This window comes from Nycticebus coucang, chromosome 2 (assembly GCF_027406575.1).
Source record: "Nycticebus coucang isolate mNycCou1 chromosome 2, mNycCou1.pri, whole genome shotgun sequence".
NCBI lineage: Eukaryota > Metazoa > Chordata > Mammalia > Primates > Lorisidae > Nycticebus > Nycticebus coucang.
The window spans coordinates 1,681,050-1,705,106 of record NC_069781.1 but is presented as its reverse complement, the minus strand read 5'-3'; the positions used below and the strand labels follow the sequence as shown (position 1 = coordinate 1,705,106).

General features: G+C 46.2%; 1 protein-coding gene across 2 annotated transcripts in view; it reads left to right on the top strand.

Annotated features, from left to right (window-relative positions):
- The first annotated feature begins 6,398 nt into the window (after positions 1–6,398).
- Positions 6,399–24,057, top strand: part of CAMSAP1 (calmodulin regulated spectrin associated protein 1) — an 89,995-nt gene continuing 72,336 nt past the window's right edge. For both annotated transcript variants that reach the window (XM_053563945.1, XM_053563935.1), the window contains exon 1: positions 6,399–6,837. In XM_053563945.1, the coding sequence (XP_053419920.1) occupies positions 6,678–6,837 (160 nt within the window). In that variant the 5' untranslated portion in view covers positions 6,399–6,677. The remainder of the gene's footprint in view (positions 6,838–24,057) is intronic.

Genomic DNA, 24,057 nt, shown 5'->3' with positions numbered 1-24,057 from the left:
AACTGGGAAATGACCACATAAACTTACAAAGTGTTTGGGTGCCATTGCGACACGTGCAGGGGCAGGCTGGGGGTGCTCAGCACTTTCTCTCAGGATGGCACCCCAGTGCCCAGCCCGTAGACCCACCTGTAAACACATGCCCAGCCATGGCAGATGGTGGGTCTGCCTCTGCACTGCTGAGCACATCTGCTTTCGTTTTGGTGAATTGGTGGCAAGAGGTGGTGTTGGGTGGGAGGCTTCAGGAGGTGTGTGTTCTGGCCTGGTGACCCATCACGGCCTGCTCTTGCTCTGACTGGCCTGGGTGGGGACTGAGCGCCCTGGTGGGCGTGTCCATCCTCAGTGAGGACACAAGACCTCTTCTGTCAGCAGTTTACCAAGTGCTGCTAGAGGTGTCTGGATGCAGAGACAGAACATCTGTGTATGGCAGAATGCTCTGTGGAGGACCCAGCTACAAGGATGGAGAGTGGGCTCACTGGTTTGGGCCCAGAGGTCCATAACATGCTTGGGAGGCCACTCATGGTGCTGAAGCACCAGCAGACACTCCCGCAGCTCATACTTTCAGTGAACCTCCTTGCTGTCCAGAACAGGTAGTCACATGGTGATGCAGGCTGGCCTGTGAGGGACACTGGGTCTAGGGCCACAGTAGAGGTGCACTGGCCTTTCCTTCTTGCTCCTTCTTCTCGGGGTCTGTGTGAGGCTGCGTCTGCTCAAGCCCATAACCTGTTAAAAGGGAGCTCTCATGTGGTTTCCATTTTTCAGAAAGGATGAGCAGCTAGCCCTGGGAGGACGGCTCTTCTCGCCACACACAAAGGCCAAAGCCCTTTCACATTGCCTCTGTTTAGAGCCACCTGGGAGGGGGCTGGAAGTCTGACCACATGGGTTGCCTTCACTCACCTGTTCTCTGCCCCCCACATGCTGGTGCCTCCTATTTGTCAGGCCTGGTGTGGAGAGTGACTCCCCCATTCCAAGTAGGAGAGACCAGCTCCGTTTTACAGATGAGGGGCTAAGCCACATGGCATAGCACGTAGAGGGCACTACGTGCAGCCAGGTCTGGACACACTCGGCAGCGTTTTTTTTTTTTTTTTGAGACAGAGCCTCAAGCTGTTGCCCCAGGTAGAGTGCTATGACATCACAGCTCACAGCAACCACCAACTCCTGGGCTTAAGCAATTCTCCTGCCTCAGCCTCCCAAGTAGCTGGGACTACAGGCTCCTGCCACAACACCCAGCTATTTTTTGGCTGTAGTTGTCATTGTTGTTTAGCAGACCCGGGCCGGGCTTGAACCCACCAGCTTTGGTGTATGTGGCTGGTGCCATAGTCGCTTGAGCTATAGGCGGTGAGCTAACTCACTGGTTTAAGGTGCTCTGATGGTCAACCTACCAGCTGTCAAAACGTGGAGGAAACTAGCACGGACAGGGAGTGTGCGTGTACACCTGGTGTGTGCACGTGCATGTCCATATGCACGTTGTACAAGTTCCCATGCAGGATGGAACTCCCCTACCACACTACCCTGCAGAGGGCCCAGGGGGCTTTCCTACATCTGAAGGACCATACTGGGCCACTTTTAAAAAACTTTATTTTTTCTTAGATCTAGGAACAGCATGGAACTAGGTCCCTGAGAATCTGAGGCTGTAGCAGGTGACTGCTTCCGGTCAGCAGGACACTTTGCCTCTGTCTCTCTGCCTTTCCTATTACATATGTAGCTAGTGAAGACCAAGAAAGACTTTTTTTTCTTTCTTTTACCAGAAGGCCTCCCCCCCCCTTTTTTTGAGACAGAGTTTCACTTTCTTGTGCCAGTAGAGTGCTGTGGTGTCACAGTTCACAGCAACCTCAAACTCTTGGGCTCAAGTGATTCTCTTGCCTTAGCCTCCCAAGTAGCTGGGACTACAGGTGCCTGCCACAATGCCTGGCTATTTTTAGAGATGGGGTCTCACTCTTACTCACTCGCTCGAACTCCTGAGCTCAGGCAATTTACCTGCCTTGGCCTCCCTGAGTCCTGGGATTACAGATGGGAGCCACCAAGCCAAGCTACCTTTTTCTCCTTATCTAAATCTTTTAATTAAGGGGAAATTCAAACATATTTGAAAGTAAAAGGAATGCCATACCCTTCCCCATCCCTCTCACCTGTCAGCGTGGGCCAGCCCTGTTGTCCCCACCCAGATCTCAGACGTCATTCTTCCCTGTGTATCTTTTACTTATCTAATTTGGAGACAGTCTCACTCTGTCCCAGGCTAGAGTGCTGTAGTGTCATCACAGCTCACTGCAGCTTCCACCTCCTGAGCTCAAGAATCCTCCTGCTCAGCCTCGTGAGTAGCTGGGACTACAGGCGCCCGCCACAATGTTCGGCTAGTTTTTCTACTTTTAGCAGAGATGGGGTCTTGGTCTTGCTCAGGCTGGCCTTGAACTCCTGAGCTCAAGCAATCCCCACTCCTCGGCCTCCTAGAGTGCTGGGATTACTGGTGTGAGCTGATATGCCTGGCCTTTTGTTTTTTAGATAAATATTCTTGGCATAAAAACCTGTTATCACCCACCACTGCATCCAGTCTAAAAGGTCAGCACTAAAGCAGCCGTGCTGTGCCCACCAGCTTCCTTCACAGTCTTGGCACTGCTGTCAGGGCAAATGGCTCCAAAGGTTGGCCCTGCCAGGCCTTTGGGCACAGCCCGTCTGGCCATGGAGTTAGCCTGCCCTGTCTGTAATAAGCGTGAGGGAGACAAATGGTCATCAGAGACCCTGTGCTCTCCATGTGGTGTCTGATTCCTGCTCACATTAGAGGAAAACCAAATACCAAGCACTGAAGTTTACGGAATCAGGACTAAAAATAAGATGTCATTTTTTACTTCGGCAAATAAGAGACAACTGCCAAGTTAATAAAGAGGTTAAATTTGACTTTTCTGAGACTGTGCTTTCAGAAACGCAGTGTAACACAATGCTGCCTGTGTGCTTCACAGCCTGCACCAGGGACTCAGGTCAGTGGGCCTCCCAGACTGAGAACCAGCAACGAGGAGAAAAAGCGGAGTGCTGGAAGCCAGCCAGAGCCCGGGGGAGAGAGCGGCCAGGCCTAGTGGGCAGCATGGCCTCCTGGGAGGGCACCCTCGTTCTGAGGGGCTGCCGGAGCATTTGGGGCTCACTGAGTTTTCTGGAGTGGTATAGGGAGGAGCCTGGAACAGAAACTCGGAGGACAATGGAAGTCCCAGTGTCCCCATGCTGGAGAGAATGCCTGGCCTCTCTCCCCTTGGATGTTTGAGGGATCCAGTATAGCCACCTCTTCCCCTGCTCTGAGCCAGAGGGCTGGTGGGGGACCGTGAGGAAGCAGTTCTCATAGCCCCATAATGAAACTTTTTTTTTTTTTGTAGAGACAGAGTCTCACTGTACCGCCCTCGGGTAGAGTGCCGTGGCGTCACACGGCTCACAGCAACCTCTAACTCTTGGGCTTACGCGATTCTCTTGCCTCAGCCTCCAGAGCAGCTGGGACTACAGGCGCCTGCCACAACGCCCGGCTATTTTTTTTTTTTGGTGCAGTTTGGCCGGGGCTGGGTTTGAACCCACCACACTCGGCATATGGGGCCGGTGCCCTACTCACTGAGTCACAGGCGCCGCCCCATAATGAAACTTTTATGGCACAGACTTCTTTTTCCTCTCTTTGTGGTTGGCTCTTTAAGCCCACAGGGACCTCTGGTCCCTGGATGCTCCCACCTTGTCTCTCCCCTGGTCCAGCGTTGCCTGGATCCTCACACACATCCTTGACTCTGACCACATCCTGGCTTCTCTCCATGCTCTCAGTGAGGGGGTGTACAGTGGGACCTCCAGCCTTCCTACACTTATGGGAGGTGTCCAAGGAGGTGGGGAGTGCTGCCTGGTGCCATGTGTCATCTCTGCAGCCCAGACAACTGTCCAATGTCTGAGCCTTCTCACCTGCCCCTACCTGCAGGACCTCCAGCCACCGTCACGCCAGGCCTGGGGCCATCAGGGGAGAACCAGCCAGGCCGCACCCCACCCTACCCTTCCCTGGCCCGCATCCCACTGCCTTTTGTCCTGCAGCCAAGAGACAAGATACCAGCGACTTGCTTGGCTCTGGTGTATCACCCCAAGGCATCTGACAGGCTGTCATTTCTCCAAACAATTCTAAGGACCAAGTCATCCTTAACTAAGATGGGAAACACCAGTGCAGGGCAGTAAGGGGGTATCAGGAGTTTGGGGCGTGACTTTGGACACATTGAATTGGAGATGCCTATTGGGCCACAGGAAAGCAACCAGGGCTGGCAGGTGGACAAACAATTCAGAGGGGGCCAAGGAAGGAGGCCAGAGCCGGTCAGTGTTGCCACAGGGGAGCATGCCTCCCCTGCTTAGAGCACCATTTCTCTGCCCCCTCCTATGCAGTATTCCCAAAGGGGTGCAAGTTCTCCCCCTGGGAACTTCTGTCCTCTGTCCCTGCCACTCCACAAGGCTGCATGTCAAGGGATGCTCACCCAACCCAAGAGTCAGTTCCAGGGCCTCCCCTGCCCCTGCCGGGGCTCTGTCTCTGGGCCTTTCTGATTGGCTCCTCTGTCCACAGCCTCCTGTTCCCTCAGCCCAGTGGACAGTGGCCTCTCCTCCGTGCAGGCTCTGAAGGCTCCCCTGTGGCAACACTGACCGGCTCTGGCCTCCTTCCTTGGCCCCCTCTGAATTGTTTGTCCACCTGCCAGCCCTGGTTGCTTTCCTGTGGCCCAATAGGCATCTCCAATTCAATGTGTCCAAAGTCACGCCCCAAACTCCTGATACCCCCTTACTGCCCTGCACTGGTGTTTCCCATCTTAGTTAAGGATGACTTGGTCCTTAGAATTGTTTGGGCCCCAACCTTGGACTTAGAAAGACAGAGACCAGTGCACTGACTCAAGAGAAATAGACAAAATCTCAACAGACTCACAAGTCAAAAGCTGGAATTAGTAACCAAAGACTGCCCATGAAGTCTAGGCTCAGATGGCTTCAGTGATGAATTCTACCAGATATTTAAACAATTGATACCAATTCTTCACAAACTTTCCCCCCAAAAACAGAAAAGGAACATTTCCCACTTATTTTAGGCCAGTAGTTCCCTGATATCAAAAACCAGACAATGACATCACAGAACTTCAGACCAGTATTTACTACGAACACCGACACAAAAACCACTCAACAAAATAGCAGTAAACCAGATCTAGGTACAGCGATGGCCTTCTGCTTCCTTCCTACGCTCTAAACTTTGCCCAGAGGAACCAGAATGATCCTTTGAAAGGGTCAGTCATACCCTTCCTCCCGTCCGCAGCAGCTCCCCACCTTCCTTAGAGAAGGGGTCAAGGCTCTCACCATGCAGGGTCTGCATCCACCGCGCTGCTGCTCACCACTCATTTCCTGCCAGCCCCTGGCCCCTGGGCTCTGCACAGGTGGCTTAGACCGGCTTCTGGCGCTGACCGCCAAGCCCCTGCCCATCCAGCCGCCCTCAGCTCCCGCCGCGCCAGTGTCCGCTGTCCCCAGAGGTGCGCGCTTTCTCCAACTCCCGCCCAGCAGGAAGCGTGGCCGGCGGGGTCCTCCGAGCGCGCCCTCCACGTGGGCTTCCGAGCCAGGTGGAGAGGTCGGGCGCCTCGGACCTCTCCCCTCCGCCGGGCTGGGGACCCCACGCCAGCACCCCCGGAGGCAGCTTCGGAGACATTATGACCGACCCGTGGCCCTATTGTGGCGTGACTTGATTTCGGGACAGCACGATCCGCGCCCCGCCGACCCAGGAGGCGAACCTGCTTTTGCCTCAGACGCCACCTTACCGAACCTGACGGCGGCCTGGAGGCCAGGAGCGCTCCCAACTGCAGCCCACTGGCCACGCTTTCGCCTTCCGAGGCCGCCGCCACTTACACCCCCGGGGGCACCCAGACTCCAGGAATAGGCTCGGCCCGCCGGGAGGCGGCTAATGCCTGCGGGTGGACGAGCCTGGCGGAGACAAGGAGAAGGAGCAGTTCTGCTGGCTGGCAGGAGCGCACGGCCCTGCCCCGCCCCGCCCCGCCCCGCCCCGCCCCGCCCCGCCCCGCCCACCGCACAGTCACGGCCCACAAAGCCCCACCCACTCTAACCAGCCCCGCCCACTCCCTTCTCGGCCCACCAAAGCCCAGACCACTCACCAAAGCCCCGCCCACTACGCCCCGTCCTTCCCCGGTCCTCTCCTCTCGCCTGAGAGCCTGGGAAGGCAGTGGGACCGCTCAGGGCTCCTACTGCGCCTGCCGAAGGGGGCGGGGCGGGGCGACGGGCAGAGCCCACTGCGCCTGCGGAAAGAGGTGGTACGGGCGCAGGCCGGCCGGCGCCCAGCGCGCCTGCGCGAGGTCGCGGCGGTGCGCGCGCTCCCGCCCGTTGGCCTCCGCCTCAGCCGCCGCCGCCGCCTCCACGGGGCCGCGCACGCGTCGCCACCGCCCCCGGCCCGCGCCCGCCCCCGGCCCGCGCCCTCCCGCCGCCGCCTCGCTGGGTCGTGGCTCGGTGCCTCCTCGGCCTCGGCTCGGCGCCCGCAGCATGCAGCAGCAGTCGCGGCGGCGGCGGCGGTGGCGGCTGTGAGGCGAGGCGAGGCGGGTCCGCTCGGCCCCCCGGTGGCCGGCTGCGGGGCCGCGGAGCCTCGGGGCACACCGGGCTCGGCGGGCGAGGGGCGGCGGCGCCTTTGTTGAGGCCGGGCCCTTTGTCTGCAGATGGTGGACGCGGGCGGCCGGGCCGCCGCCGAGGGCTGGAGGAAGATGGAGGCCCCGCCGGACGGCGCCGCCGACCTCGTGCCGCTGGACCGCTACGACTCGGCGCGCGCCAAGATCGCGGCCAACCTGCAGTGGATCTGCGCCAAGGCCTACGGCCGAGGTGGGCGGGCCGGGGTCGGCGAGCGCCTTTGTGCCGTGTTCCTGCGGGGCTGGGACGCGCCCAGGGATCCCGCGGCGACCCGGGCGCGCGCCGAGCGCGGCGGTGTGAGGGAGGCCCGGGCGCGGGCGCGGGCGTCGGCCGGGCGGCAGGTGGGATGTGCGGGGGGCGGCTGCGGAGCCTGCGGCTGCCGGGCGGCCGCGGTCTCGGGGCGGTGGGGCTGGGTTGGGCGGCCGTCCGGGCGAGCCGCTCGTTCTAAGCGAATTTTGGTACCTACGAGACACGAGCTGTTGGATTTCCCAGATAGAAATCATCTCTTGCTGGGATTGCACCTGATAACGACGAGGCCCTGCGGTTAATTCCCGTTTTGGGGAGCTGGGTAACCTTGTTATCAGGTCTGGTCTGTTAGGCCCTAATGTGCTTAGTGGATTACGACGCGCCTAGTTCGTGCTTTGGGAACTTTACGCACCTGCTGAGTCTAATAATTGGCTGGCTTTATTAATTTCAGGTGCTTTGTTTCGGGTACGAAATTAAGGGTTGATACTTGTCATCCACTTTTAATTTGAAGTTTTAATATGAAAAATCCTTAAAAAAAACTGTCTTTACCCTGGCGAAAATCATTATCCTCTCTCCTCCAGTAAGACGAAAGAGGAGGGGGAACCCTTGCAGGAGAGTTTAGTTGACCAGTTTTGAAAGCTGTCTGAACAGGCGTTCCCCGAGTGACAAGGGCCTGTCCCCCAGCTGGGCTCAGTTAGTCATAAGGACAAACACGTTTTGTAAGTTTTAGGGATTAAATACATTGCTTTACTTTAAACCGGTTTTTGTACGGTGTAAGTAGTTAGGAACTGGTTTTTGCTTTTGTTTTACAATGCCTTTTTACAGGTTTAGGTGAACTTTATTGCGTTTTGCTGTAGGAGTGAGACACTGCTGCCTGGCTACATGTTAAAAATGGAGTTGATAACATACATAATTTGAAGTGTACAGAGAGCGGACAGTTGGGTGTCTAGCAGCTGGTCAGCATTAACACCGTTCACCTGTGTAGGCTGCAGGCCCCCTGTCCTCCCCCTCACCTCGCCCCTCGTGTTGGTCATTGCCCTTGCTGGGCTTTGCACACGTGCGTGTTTGCATCACTACACTATGCTGCTTAGTTTTTCCACCTTACAGAGTGATGTCTTTCTCATTATCCCATGTTACTCTCCTGGGTCTACCTCCTCCTGATTCGCCTGCGGTCTTCTCCACTGCTGGGCAGTAGTCACCCACCTGTGACTTGGGACCCACTGTAACTGCTCCCAAGACTGGACCCTAGTGCGTTCTGGGGCGTGACTCCTGAACCCCGTGTACTCTTGTGTGTGTTTAGATTTTATGTGTGGAAAGGGCTGAGGGTTTCTGGTAGTGGGTGTTACATAGGCTCTTGTTTGCTTTCCAATTTCTTTAGCAGGGTGAATCCATGTTAATTTTCTTGAGTTTGGCTCTGGCATTCGGCATGGGATGTGTCTGCTATCTAGAAATACCCATCTCTCTCAGTGTTAGTACTGGGTTAGTCTAGTTTTATTTCTAGTTCCAGATTATTCATTAATACTGACTCATCAGGTAATGAATTAAAATCTGATACTAAAATGGGCTTTAAAGTTTTGGAATTACTAAAAAGCAGGTATTTAAAGAGTAGAAACAAGAGTAGGAACTGAAGAAGATCGCATGCCTCTAAGGACCCTAGGGATCTGAGCATGGAGTGCATCTTGCTGTGGTGACGGTGCCTCAGCCTGCATGTGCACATCGAACTCCCATTTTAGGAGGAATGGTTTTCATTCATTTTTGCCACATGAGGAGACTTTTCCATTCCGTATCTTGCGTTAGAGGGGGAGCAGATGTAATTCTTAAAATATTAAGAATCTTTATTTTTTAGTGTTTTTCTTTTTTTGTTTGAGACAGAATCTCATTCTGTCAGCCTAGGTAGAGTGCCATTGCATCATAGCTCACAGCAACCTCAAATGATTCTCCTGCCTCGGTCTCCCTAGTAGCTGGGACTGCAGGTACCTGCCACTAGGCTGGGCTAATTTCTAATTTTAGTAGAGATGGGGGTGGGGAGTTGTGTCTCAATCTTGCTCAGGCTGGTCTTGAACTTCTGAGCCACTGGAGTTGGTTACGAGTTCCCAAAGTGCTAGGATTACAGGCAGGAGCCACCACACCTGGCCAAGCATCTTTCTTTAAAGTTACAAATTTGGAAGATCCCGATCCACATGACCCCCCAAAAAAATACCTGCTTCAGCTCAGCTGAAATGATTTATGTTGTTATGAGGGCCACAGCCTGGTGTGAGATTTGCTGCTACCCAGTGTGTACCTGGGTCTTTTAGGAGACCAGGTGGGGAAAAGGTTTGGCAAGATAATGTAAAATTTGTTTTTTTTAGACAGTCTCACTTTGTTGCCCTGGGTAGAGTGCTGTGGCTTTACCGCTCACAGCAGCCTCAAACTCTTGGGCTCAAGTGATACCCTTGCCTCAGCCTTCCAAGTAGCTGGGACTACAGGAGCCCACCACAATGCCCTGTTAGTTTTTCTACTGTTTGTAGAGACGGGCTTGCTCAGGCTGGTCTTGAACTCCTGAGCTCAAGAAATCCACCTGGACTCCCACAATTCCTCAATTGCAGGCGTGAGCCACTGTGCCCAGCCCCATAGTGTAGGTTTTATTTTTCCCCTGGAACTCTTTTCCTAATTTAGGAGCATATTCTTTTGTTTCTTTGGGGGGATATCTCCATGTACCGCTTCAACTTTTTGTTTTAATTTAAATTTTTTATTTTTTAGAGACAAGAGTCACCCTTTATCACAGGTGCTAGAATACAGTGACACAGTCATAGCTCACTGCTGCCTCAAATTCCTGGACTCAAGGATTCTTCCAACTCAGCCTCCTGAATAGCTGGGACTGTAGGCTAGGCCACCACATCTGGCTAATTTATTTATTTGTAGAGATGGGGTCTTGCTGTGTTGCCTAGGGCTAGTCTTGAACTTCTGGTTTCGAGTGGTCTTCCCACGTTGGCCTCCCAAAGTGCTAGGATTACATGTGTGAGCCACTGAGCTCAGCCACATCTCCAGCTTAGTTTTTAGTTAAATAGATGTGATTCTTTCAGTCAGGATGCTGTAAACGTAAATCAGTTTTGGGGGTGTATGTTTGTGAAAATGGCTTAAATATTTTACTTGTTTTGCAATTGTTTATGTTAGATTGCTAAATAAAATGGAATGGTTTTCCATTTGTACCAAGATTTGAAAGCATGCTGAATATCTGGGCTGGGTGCTCTGAGGATGCCTTCTTGTTTTGTATTTGCCTTTCTGGGTTCTAAGTGTCTCTGAGAGGCCACTGGTTTGCCTTTTGTAAGTGGGCAGGCTCTGGGAGGGCTCACCCTTGGCCAGGCCTTGTGGAATATGGCTGTGCAGAGACATTTTCTCCAGTTTTATTCCTCTCTGGTGCCATAGCCAAGAACTGTGGGCTGTCTTGTGCTTTTATTTTTAGAACCCCCCCCCTCCCTATTTTTGGTAACTCTCTTGTTTCATTGAGAGTGTTTTAATTATTTTTTTTTTTAGAAATAATATATTGGATGTGTTGAAAATTATTTGTTAAAAGTGTCTGCAAGAAGAGGCAGAACCTGCTTAGCTGGAAGATTTTGTGGTAACATTTGGGTGAAAGTTGTAATAGACTGGTGAAAGAGTAAAGGGTGCTGTCCATCCTGCACGGAATAAAATGCCTTGAGTCTTGTTCGTTGTGCACCTCACACGTGCCCTTGGGAGACTCCCTTGGTTTCTGGCCAGGGAAGTAATATCTTTTGTTATCTCTCAAGGACAGTGTTAAAAAACCAACCCAGAGAAAGTACTAGAAGACATTCAACTATTTGCAAGAATGTTGCTGTATAGCTCAGTGGAAACCAAATGTCCCTTTGCCGAGGGAACTGAGCTGCCTTGAATCCTAGGGCATTTGTCCTTTGCCCGCCTCCTCCCCCCTGCACTCACTGCAGCCCATTCACCTGGAGAAAGGCAACAGGGCCTGGCCAGAGTTGTGATGCAGGAAGTGCTGTATCTCAGACTTCTTTCTCCTTCCTCTGATCCCTTACTTTGGACCTTGAGTGATTTACACTGCTGATTTGGAAACAGTGTTTAAGCAGTATGAGGTGGTTGTGGCCTATGAGTCTTGAGTTTTACCTGAATTTTAAGGGCTACCTACACTAGAGCCGCGGCCAGCTGCCTCGTTATGTAGACAAGACTAGTGTAGACCAGGGGTGTCCAACCTTTTAGCCTCTGTGGGCTGCATTGGAAGAAGAGTTGTCTTGGGCCACACGTTAAATGGGCACACTAATGAAAGCTGTTGAGCAAAAAAAAAAAAAAGGTGCATGTATAATTTTTGTGATATTCATCGCCATAGGTAAGCAAAAAAAGTCATGTCTTAAAACCCTAATAATTTGGGCGACACCTGTGGCTCAAAGGAGTTGGGCGCTGGCCCCACCATATACCAGAGGTGGTGGTTTCAAACCTGACCCCGGCCAAAAACTGCAAAAAACAACAACAACAAAACCTAATCATTCAATGGTCCATGCATAGTCTTTTAAAATCGTGAAGTAGGTCCCAAGTTAGTGATCACTAGTACAGAAAATGTCATACCTAAGTAGTAAACCGGGTTTGGGGTTTTTTTTTTTTTTTTGTAGAGACAGAGTCTCAGTTTTATTGCCCTCGGTAGAGTGCTGTGACATCACACAGCTCACAGCAACCTTCAACTCCTGGGCTCAGGCGATTCTCTTGCTTCAGCCTCCCGGGCAGCTATTTTTGTTGTTGTTGTTGCAGGGGCCCGGCACAAAGCCCAGCTATTTTTGTTGTTGTTGTTGTTGCAGTTTGGCTGGGCCCGGTTTGAACCTGCCACTCTCGGTATATGGGGCCAGCGCCCTACCCACTGAGCCACAGGTGTTGCCCTTGGGTTTGGTTTATTAAAATATTTTTTATTTTAAGAGTAAAAGAAAAGTGGGCAACATAAAACTGCTGGGATACTTGACGTTGTATTTGAGAAGCTAATGCGTCAATATCTGGTTCAAGGAAAGTAGCTGCAATTTTCAGTGAGTTCTCAAGGTGCTCATCAAATGTTTTGGTTCTAGTTTTACTCTCTGTGCTTCATTTTTGAAAATGTTACATTCTCAGAATGAAGGTGCTGTCAAAAAGTGATGACATGAATAAGGCGTGACTGGGAAGTGAGAGATACTTGTTCCTGGGAAGATAGGGCCTAGAAAAGTCCAGGGAAGAGACATGATTAAGTTTTCCTTTCAGTTGACTGTCAGCTTGTAGCTCTATGCATTCCATGGCAGATAACATATTTTGTTGACTGAAAATGGAGTCACAAATGCATCAAAATATTGATTATTTTCCCTAGAATCTTGAAATTTGTTTTTGAATTCTTGTATTAGGTTGAAAAGCAAGGCTGCATATTTCTACTCCTCACAGAACTATGTTCAGCCAATGTGTTGAAATGCATAAAATTGTTTGCCTTTATTTGAGCTTGCCCTAATTTCAGTTTCATTTGGCTGGCTGTTATGGTTTGAAACATTGGTCATTTGGTTTTTTCATGTTGAAGACGCATGTTTAACTCATTTGAGTCAGTGGTTAAATATACTAAAAATGCTAAAATCTGTAAGCCAGTTTTCACGGTCAAGGTCTGGCACACATTTGGTTTTTGATACCGTAAATGACTTGATAATGTGTAGCAAATTACAAAATCCTTTCAGGTTTGGCCTTCACTTAGCCATCTTGCTTCTGAAAAGTAAATACTGATTAAGGCAGCATCAGTACTTTAAAAGGATTCTTGGAATTGGCAGTGATTTAATGAAATTCACAGTCTTGATGAAGATTTGATGACATCCATTTTTAAAGCTTTTGCACGTAAATTTTCTTGATGTACTATGTAGTGGTGCTTGATCAAACAGTTTTAGGTGGCAATTGAATGGTTTTATATTTATTTTACAAGTCCCTCTCTTTTACCTACCATCTTCAGGACACCATATCTGGTAACTGACTATACCAGATATATTGACAATAGACAAAATTTTTTTTAACATTTTTTGTTGCTTTGTTTAAATCTCTTGATTTAATTGTGTCTCTTAATGGCACTCAAGCCATTTTTTCAGTGACATATTTGTCATTAATATCTCTAATAAAAATGTCAGGTTGAGTCGTATTTGTAGCATCAGTGCTGGTGATACCTATGGCCAAAGCAAAAAATTTAAAATTAGCAACTTTACTCTCCAAACTTCTTTCGATAGATTTTTCTAATTTCTTTGGTTCTCATGGCTATAGTCTGATGAGACAAATTGATTTTAGAAATATCCAGCCTCTCTTTTTAGGGCAGATTGATATCTGCGCGGCTTTCCATATATTGCTTAATCAACTCACCATCAGTAAATGGTTTTGATTTTTTCTTTTTTGCTGTTAAATATACTAACACATAACTAGCTTTTACAATGTAATCTGAGTTTGTGACTTTGTAAAAAAATTTTTTGTTGAAGACAGATTTTTTTCAGTTCTGCTGTTTTGTCCTTACAGCGCAGTCCTTCACACTCATTGGATTTGGCAGCATGTTTTTGCCTGTGCCTTTTCAAATTATAGTCTTTGAGAACTTGCACAAATTTCCTACAAATTCAGCAGAGTGCCTTACTATTTGCCTTAACAAAAAAAAGTAGTCATCTGTCCACTTTTCATGGAGCAGTCTTCCTTCATTTATGATTTTTCTTTTTGGGAGTTCCGATTTATTTTGAGATGTAGAAGCCAGGCTGGGATTAAAAAAAAATAATAATAAGGGACTATATTTACTTTTATTATGAAAATTAATTGAGGCCAGGTGCATAATTCTGGCCTATGATTCCAGCACTCTGGGAGGCCAAGGCAGGAGGATTGCTTAAATTCAGTAGTTCCAGACAAGCCTGAGCAAAAGCGAGATCCCGTCTTTACTAAAAATAAAAAAATTAGCCGGGTGTTGTGGTGGGTGCCTGTAGTCCAAGTTCCTGGGGAGGTTGAGTCAGGAGGATCACTTGAGCCCCAAAATTTGAGGTTGCTGTGAGTTATGATGCTATGGCACTTTAGACTGGGGTAACAGAGTGAGACTCTGCCTCAAAAAAAAAAAAAAAAAGTTAATCGACAGGAAACTACAAACAAAGTTTGGGCCCTTCTCATCTTGGCTGTGGGTGTGGGGCGAGGCAAGGCAGAGGCCGATTGTAAAATGCCAGGGGCAATGTCTGAGGCACCGCCAGGGTGTGGAAGTACCTAAAAAATTAAATAAGGACATTCACCTGACTTCTGAACAATCAAATAGCTAACATTGCAAAGGTGGCTGAAATATTATTGGTAATTATTGCCTGGCCAAGTCACCATGAGCACATATGACGTCTGATGGTGTCAGTTTGACTGAGCTTGGAAGACTATACACTGGAAGCCGCATGCCGCGTAAAGTTAAAACTGTGCTTGTGTCTAAATAGTGGGAGTGCGCATTTATGGCACATTGTGACACTGACATTTCGTCTACACAGTTCACGCCTAAGAACCACTCAATTGAGTTCCACCACAAAATCCCAAAATCTCATGATGTTTACATAAGTTTACCATTTTGTGTTGGGCCACAATCATAGCCATCCTGGCCCGTGGATTGGACACCCCTTGTTTAGACTTTGATTTGCTTAATTGGTATCATGAACAAAACCTCCTTATAGTCAACTCCAGGGGTAGCCATTTTTTTGTTGTGACATTTGGTTACAATGAATTTTGTGCTGGGAACCCCTTTCCAGGACCACAGCTGGCCACGAAACCTTTACGCCTCTTAGAAACTCTCTGCATTGGACAGAGGGCTTGTGATGCCAGAATGCCTTATTCATTTTTCAGTTTCATAAGAATATTACCAAGTTTTTTTAGGTGGTGATTTGTTTATATTATTGGTTTATGAGTTTAGATTGTATTTTTAAATAGTCTTCTGTTCTTGGCAAGGGATTTGGATGTTTCTGAGGTGGGAGGTAACAAAGAAAAAACTTCCTACTTAGTGAGTACCTGTTAGGTGGTACTAGATCCTGTGGGGGTCTCTGGTTGGCCTTGGTAGTGTGGCCTTTCCTCTGCATAGGTGTCCTGAAGACCACCTGTTGTCTGCTTGTGTGCACATCTCTGTGTGGCATGTTTGGCTTAATGCTGTGTCAAATACTTATCCAGTGGATAAAGTGGTTGAAACACCTTTGAAACATGTGGAATAGAAAGATGTGTTTTATTATTCTGTTTTGGTGGCCATAGATGGATGAATTTATATTTCTAAAGAATAAGTTTGTACTGTCCTGATGACACAAACTAAGTATTAGCCCAAACATCAGAAATCTGTCTTTAAGGTCAAAGTGTTATAGTCCTTTACATTTGAGTGACCCTCAAGATGGTCAACCGCTATTGTGCTTTAGGATGTTAACTTTGCGCAGATGTTCTCCAAACAGCTCTTAATATTTTTTGTTACAATATTTACTCCCCCAATAGGTCATAGGCTTCTGCTATTGATTTTTTTCTTTTTGGTGGCTGTATCAACTTTCTACGTACCAGTGCCCTTTTTGCTCCCAAAGTGAATGGTAGAAAAACTCAGATCGCTGTAATTTTTCATCTAGTCTGAAGGTGCCCAGAAAGGAGGAAATATATTCTTTTAGCCAGTGATAATTCAATGGCTACCATCTGCATAATATTTTTTTCTCCATGTGGAATACAAAGGGGAGAATTATGTCACCATCTCTTATGTTGCTTATAATCTCCATGAAATACTGGCACGCACAGAAGAAAATGAAATAATACAAGGGTTGAGAATGACGTGACCTTGCTGCAGAGCTGCTGGCTGAGCAAATGGAGACTGGAGTCCTGGGGCTGCCGTGGGACACTTAGTGGTCGGCAGGCTCTGAGGGTTGGGTGGTGTTTAGGTGGTTTCCAGGAGCAGAGGGTCATCTGGCCGTGCCCTGTGCAGAGAAGAAAGGTCTTCAGGTGTGCTGAGGAGATTACCCTTGTTGAGGTGGCAGAGGATTTGTGGACTGAAATAGCAGGTGATTAGTTTGGAAACTAGTCTGGGGCCAGGTTGTTGATGGTGTTCGTGCTGGCTGGGGATGGCTTTGTTGGGGAAGGTTTTTAAGCAGGGGAGTGGCATGGCGGGGAGCAAGCCTGGAAGATGTTAGGTTGAAGTGGGTAGAGGTCAGAGACAGGGCAACATCTGGAAGCTGGTGCGGTGCTGTTTAGGCTCGAAGTGCCAAGGACCTGCCTTGATTGATTGTAGTGGGAAAGAGAAGGGTAGATTTAGCTGAAAGACACTGTAAAAGCAGAATCCATAGAACTGGATTGGTTGATGGCAGAGAGGGAGCTGGCCAGGGGTGGGTTGTGGTCCCCTAGACTGCATGTGGAGCCGAACATGGGAATGGTGGTGCCTTCGAGGGATATGTGTAGTCTTTATTTCACGGAGTTTTTCTACTTTCCATCAATTTTATCACAGAAAGGTGATCTTTGAGGATTTTTATTTTTGAAGACAGGATCTTGCTGTGTTGCTCAGGCTGGACTGTAGCTGTGCCATCATAGCTCACTGCAGCCTTGAACTCCAAGGCTTAAGCAATTCCCTCCTGAACAGCTAGGGCTACAGGCCACACCACCATACTGGGCTAGTGATCTTGGAATTTTTATTTCTATTTTTGACTTCTTTTCTGAGCTCCCACCTAACCCTCTTTTTCTTATACTAGTTCACTTCACTGTCCCCCAGTCACTTCTAACTCCTAGTCAAAGTTAAACACCTATCAGCCCAGTTGAGTATCATGTTGTGAATTGTGGAGTCCTCAACATGCTTCTCCATGGGTGGTGACGGGAACGGGCACATACAACAGAGGCTTGCAATGAGAGGCCCAGGAGGCTGGTGCTTTGTTTACAGAAGGGAAACAGCAACTGGTGGCACAGAACAGACAAGGGAGGAAGACAGACTCTTCTGAGGGACTTGGAATATTCCATTCAGGGGTCACAGCCTGCAGCGTTGAGGGGGGGCATATGTGGCCTGGACCCTTGAGTGCAGTGTTTTAACTGGATACAAATCCTTTTCATAAAGCTGTGCATCTGGCTTCTTTCATTCAGCATAGTATTTCTGAATTGCGTGCTATAGGTATTTTCCTTAGTGGTCCACTGTATGAGCAGCCCACATTTTACTTCTGCATTCATCTGTTGGTGATTATTTGGTTATTTTGCAGTTTGGGACCATTATGTATAGAGCTGATATGAAATCTCACTTGTGTGGGTAGATGTTTTCATTTATTTTAAATTGTTGGACATAGAATTACAGGGTTATAAGATAAAATTATGTTTAACTTTATAAGAAAGTACCCAGTTGTTTTCCAGAGTGACTCTCATTTATTTGTACCAGCTGCGTACAAGAGTCCAGTTGCTCTATGTGTTTGCCGGTGTTTGATATTGCCATTCTTTTTAATTTTAGTTGTTCCAATGGATAGGTTGTGGTGTTTCACTGTGGTTTTCATATGCATTTCCCTAGTGACTAATGATGGTGAGCATTTTCATATGCTTATTGATCATTTGAATTCTTTTTTTACTGTAAAATAAGTTTATTGGTGGTAACATGTCACTTATTCCTGATACTTGATGTTGCAAACTTTAGGGTCTTTGAGATACGCAGGATCCTTATATAGAACTGGCATGAACCACATTATTTGAGCTCTTTAAATTGCTTTTGTGATTTCTGTTTCTTTCCACAAAGACCTGTTATGGGCCTTCCATAAATGCATCCAGTAAATGGAGAAATACACTGGGACAAAAGCTGTACATTCTTAGAATCTACATGTTTTCCAGACAAGATACATTTTTTAAGAGGCTCCTTATAAGGATTTTCCATTGCAACAGGCATGTCCTCATTGCTGGGTACCTGTTTATACTGTGAACAACCTCTGCTCGACAGTGCTGAGGGATTGCCAGGATGCGTGAAACAGAAGCCATTTTACCAAGCTTGTCAACTATTCCCTGCAAACCATAGCTGCTGTGATTCCCCTTTCCTCCTCCGATCATTTGAATTCTTATATGAATTATCTTTTAAAATCTTTGTCCAATTAAACAATTTAATGTTTATTTTGAGGTAATTGTATATTAACATGCAGTTATAAGAAATACTACAGAGAAAGGTCCTGGGTACCCTTTACTTGGTTTTCCCAATAGTGACCTCTTGTAAAGCTGTGGCATAATATTATACCAAGATATTGATGTTTGTGTAATCTATGGACAGAGCTGTCCACCTACACTTGCCTGTCTCCCTCCTGCTTGCTTTGGGTTTATTTTGCTCTTCTTTTTCTAGTTTATTCAGCTACAAACTTATGTTATTGATTTGAGACTTTACTCTTTTCTCTTCTCTCCTCTTTTTTTAGAGACAGTATTGTGCTCTGTCACTCAGGCGGGAGTTCAGGGCACAATCATAGTTCAAACTCCTGGGCTCAAGCAATCCTCTTGCCTCAGTCTACTGAGTAGCTAGGACAATTGGCGTGCACCACCACACCTTATTTTTTGTAGAGATGGGGTCTCCATATTTTGCCCACTGTGGTCTTGAACTCTTGGCCTCTCAAAGTGCCCATTTTCTCTTTTCTAACGTAAGCCTTTAGTGCTATAAGTTTCCCACTGTGTACTGCCTTAGCTGCATCTTGGTTACAATGAGGTGTTGTCTCTTCATTTTCGTTCAGTTTCTGTATTTATTTATTTTTTATTGTTTGGGATTCATTGAGGGTACGAAGAATTAGGGTAAACTGATTGCATTTGTTAGATAAAGCCCCTCTTTTTGTTGAGACAGAGTCTCAAGCTGTTGCCCTGGGTAGAGTGCTATGATGTCATAGCTCACAGCAGCCTCCAACTCTTGGGCTCAAGTGATCCTCTTACCTCAGTTTTTCTATTTTTTAGTAGAGATGAGGTCTCACTCTTGCTCAGGCTGGTTTTGAACTGGTGAGCTCAAGCATTCCGCCCGCCCCAGCCTCCCAGAGTGCTAGGATTACAGGCATGAGCCACTGTGCTCAGCAAAGTCCCTCTTACTGTGTCCTGCCCCCCAAAGGTGTACCATATACCGTGACCCCCATCCCTCTCTCTTCTCCCCTCTCCCTTCTTCCCTCTCCCCACTTGCTCATTCCCCTACCCCTCCCAACCTCCTACCCCCATTAGCTCATATGCTGCCTTCATGTTAGAATAGAGTACATTGGATTCTTGCTTCTCCATTCTTGTGATGCTTTACTAAGAAGAATGTGTTTCAACTCAATACAGGTTAATACAAAAGATGTAAAGTCTCCATCTTTTTAGTGGCTGAATAGAATTTCATGGTATACATATACCACAGTTTGTTAATCCATTCCTGGGTTGGTGGGCATGTAGGCTGTTTCCACATTTTGGCAGTTATAAATTGAGCTGCAATAAACAGTCTAGTGTAAATGTCCTTATAACAAAGGGATTTTTTTTTTCTTCTGGGTAGATGCCTAGTAATGGGATTGCAGGATCAAACGGGAGGTCTAATTTGAGTTCTTTGAGGATTCTCCATACTTCCCAAAAGGTTGTATTACTTTGCATTCCCACCAGCAGTGTGAAAGTGTTCCCTTCTCTCCACATCCACACCAGCATCTGCAGCTTTGAGACTTTGTGAAGTGATTCTATCTGGGATTAGGCGAGATCTCAGGGTAGTTTTGATTTGCATTTCTTTGATGATTAGAGATGATGAGGATTTTTTTCATCTGTTTATTAGCCATTTGTCTTCTTTAGAGAAGGTTCTGTTCATCTCTCTTGCCCCGTGATTCATGGGATTGTTTGGTCTTTTTCTGTTGATTAATTTGAGTTCTTTATGGATCCTAGTTATCAAGTTGTCCAGTTCATAATATGCAAATATCTTTTCCCATTCTGAAGATTGTCTGTTTGCTTCGGTTGTTTCCTTAGCTGTATAGAAGCTTTTCAGTTTAATTAAGTCTTGTTTATTTTTGTTGTTGCAATTGCCACAGACGTCGTCTTCATAAAATCTTTCCCCAAGCCTATATCTTCAAGTGTTTTCCCCACACTTTCTTTGAGTATTTTTACTATTTCATGCATTAGGTTTCAATTTTTTTTGTGTGTGTGTGACAGTTTTGTTTTGTCGCCCTGGGTAGAGTGCCATGGTGTCACAACTCTCAGTGACCTCAAACTCTTGGGTTTAAGTGATTCTTCTGCCTCACTCTCCCAAGTAACTGGGACTATAGGCGCCTGCCACAACACCCAGCTTAGATTTAAATCTTTTATCCATCTTGAATCAATTTTTGTAGGTGGTAAGAGGTGTGGGTCCAGTTTCAGTATTTTACGTGTGTTTATCCAGTTCTTCCAGTACCATTTATTGAATAGGACTTCTTTTCCCCAGGGTATGTTCTTGTTTGGCTTATCAAAGGTTAGGTGGCTATAAGATGTTCATTTCATTTCATGGTTTTCTATTTAGTTCCAGATATCTGTGTCTCTGTTTTTGTGCTAGTACCATGCTGTTTTGATAACTATGGCCTTGTAGTATAGCTGAAAGTCAAGTAGGGTAATGTCCCTGCTTTGTTCTTTATTACTAAGACTTGCCTTGGCTATATGGGGTTTCTTCTGGTTCCATACAAAACGAAGAATTGTTTTTCCAAATCTTGAAAGTATAATGATGATGATTAATGGGGATTGCATTGAATCTGTAGATTGCTTTGGGTAGCATAGACATTTAAACAATGTTGATTATTCCCAGCCATGAGCATGGTATGTTCTTCCATTGTTAGTATGTTCTACTATTTCTTTTCTTAGGGTTTTGTAATTTTCTTTGTAGAAAGGGTCCTTCACCTCCTTTGTTATGTGTATTCCTAGGTATTTCTTTTTTTTTGAAGCTACTATGAAGGGAATTGTGTCCTTAATTAGCTTCTCATCTTGGCTGTTATCGGCATATACAAAGGCTACTGATTCGTGGACATTGATTTTATATCCTGAGACGTTACTGTATATATATATATATTTTTTGGAGAGACAGAGTCTCACTTTATGGCCCTCAGTAGAGTGCCATGGCATCACACAGCTCACAGCAACCTCCAACTCCTGGGCTTAAGTGATTCTCTTGCCTCAGCCTCCCGAGTAGCTGGGACTACAGGTACCCGCCACAACACCCAGCTATTTTTTGGTTGCAGTTCAGCCGGGGCCGGGTGAACCTGCCACCCTCGGTATATGGGGCCAGCACCTGACCGACTGAGCCACAGGCGCCGCCCCATTACTGTATTTTTTTATCACTTCAAGAGTCTGTGGTTGATTCTTTGAGGGTTCTCTAGTATGAGATCATATCATCGGCAAAGAGAGAGAGTTTGACCTCCTCTGCTCCCCTTTGGATGCCCTTTATTTCCTTCTCTTGCCTGATTATATTGGCTAGAACTTCCAGCACTGTGTTGAATAGTAACGGCCATAGAGGACAACCTCGTCTGGTTCCAGTTCTAAGTGGAAAAACTTTGTTTTACTCTATTCTGTATAATATTAGCTATCGGTTTGTCATAGAAGGCTTCAATCACATTAGGAAATGTGCTACCTATGCTTAAATTCTTTTTTTTTGTTTTTTACAATCCTTAGTATATTTTTAATTGTGGTAAAATACACATTACAGAAAATTTACCATTTTAAACTTTTTTTTATTGTAGAGTTCTGTGGCATTAAGTACATTCACACTGTTGTACAACCATTACCACCATCTATCCCCAGAACTCTTCCATTTTCCCCAGCTGCAACTCCGTACTATTAAACAATAGCTCCCTCTCCCGCCAGCCATCCTCTCTAATTTCGATTTCTATGAATCTGACAAACTTAAGTACTTAACATAAATGGAATCATAATATCTGTCTTTTTGTGCCTGGCTTATTTCACTTAGCATGATGTCTTCAAGGTTTATCCATGTTGTAGCACCTATCAGGACTGCCCTCCTTTTTAAGGCTGAGTACTATTCCACTGCGTGTGTAGACTTCATTTTGTCCTTCCATATGCTTAAATTCTTAAGTGTTCTAAGTAGAAAAGGATGCTGAGTTTTATCAAATGCTTTTTTTTTTTTGCATCTATCGAGAGAATCATACGGTCTTTGTTTTTGCTTCTGTTGATATGTTGAATAATGTTTATGGACTTGCATATGTTAAACCAGCCTTGCATCCATAGGGTGAACCCTACTTGATTGTGATGAATGATTTTTTTCATGTGTAGCTGTAATCTGTTGGCTAGAATTTGATTGAGAATTTTTGCATCTATATTCATCAGTGAAATTGGTCTGAAATTCTTCTTTTTACTTGGGTCTTTACCTGGTTTTGGTATCAGGGTGATGTATGCTTCATAGAACATTTTAGGGAAGAATTCCTTCCTTCTCAGTTTTTTGTAATAATTTCTGCAGTATGCGTATAAGCTCTTCTTTGAAGGTTTGATAGAATTCTGGTGTGAAGCCTTTTGGACCAGGGCTTTTTTTGGGGGGTGGGGGGGGTTGTTTCTTTGGTCTCAGTTCTTGAAATTGATCTGTTCAAGGGATCTGTTTCTTCTGGATTAAGTCTAGGGAGAGGATGTGATTCCAGGTATTGATCCATTTTCTCCACATTGTCAAATTTCTGGGCGTAGAGGTTCTTGTAGTACTCAGAGATGGTCTCTTGTATCTCTGTGGCATCGTTTCTAATTGAGGCGATTAGAGATTTTACTTTTCTGTTTCTAGTTGATCTGTCCGAAGGTTTATTGATTTTTATTATTTTTTCGAAAAACCAAATTTTTGTTTTGTTAATTTTCTGAATGATACTTTTGTTTTCAATTTCATTAATCTCTGATTTAATTTTGGTTATTTCTTTTCTTCTGTTGGGTTTGGGATTAGATTTTTCTTCTTTTTCCAAACCCATACGATGGTTCATGAGTTTGTTGATGTGCTTTCTTTCTGTTTTTCAAATGTAATCATGTAATGTGATAAATTTTTTCTCTTAATACTGCTTTTGCTGTATCCCACTGGTTTTGGTAACTTGTGTCTTCATTGTTGTTATGTAAAGAGGAATTTAATGATTGCCTCTTTTGTCTCTTTATAAACCTAACTATCATTCAGCATAAGGTTGTTTAATTTCCAAGTCTTTATGTGGGGATGAACGTTTTTGTCAAAGTTGAATTCCACCTTTATTGCCTATGGTTTAAGAAGATACAGGTGTAATTTTTATTCTTTTAATTTTGCTCAGGTTTGATTTGTATCCTAGGATGTGGTCAGTTCTGGAGTATGTATTGCAGGCTGATGAGAAAAATGTACATTCCTTAATTTGAGGATGGTGCATATGCCTATTAATCCCCTTTTTTCTAGGGTCACATTTAAGTCCTTTGCATCTTTGTTTAGTTTCTGTCAGAGGGGTGTTAAAGTTCCTGACTATGATGGTGTTATGGTATATTATATTGCTCACACCCATCCAGGTATGTTTTATAAATCTGGGAGTATTTAAATTGGCTGCATAAATATTTATGAAATGTCTTCTTGTTGTATTGGTCCTTTGACTAGTATAAAGTGTCCATCTTTGTCTGTCTGTCTTTTTTTTTATTGTTGGGGATTCAATGAGGGTACACTAAGCCAGGTTACACTGATTGCAATTGTTAGGTAAAGTCCCTCTTGCAATCATGTCTTGCCCCCATAAAGTGTGACACACACCAAGGCCCCACCTCTCTCCCTCCGTCCCTCTTTCTGCTCCCCCCCCATAACCTTAATTGTCATTAATTGTCCTCATATCAAAATTGAGTACATAGGATTCATGCTTCTCCATTCTTGTGATGCTTTACTAAGAATAATGTCTTCCACTTCCATCCAGGTTAATACGAAGGATGTAAAGTCTCCATTTTTTTTAATAGCTGAATAGTATTCCATGGTATACATATACCACAGCTTGTTCATCCATTCCTGGGTTGGTGGGCATTTAGGCTATTCCCACATTTTGGCGATTGTAAATTGAGCTGCAGTAAACAGTCTAGTACAAGTGTCCTTATGATAAAAGGATTTTTTTCCTTCTGGGTAGATGCCCAGTAATGGGATTGCGGGATCAAATGGGAGGTCTAGCTTGAGTGCTTTGAGGTTTCTCCATACTTCCTTCCAGAAAGGTTGTACTAGTTTGCAGTCCCACCAGCAGTGTAAAAGTGTTCCCTTCTCTCCACATCCACACGAGCATCTGCAGTTTTGAGATTTTG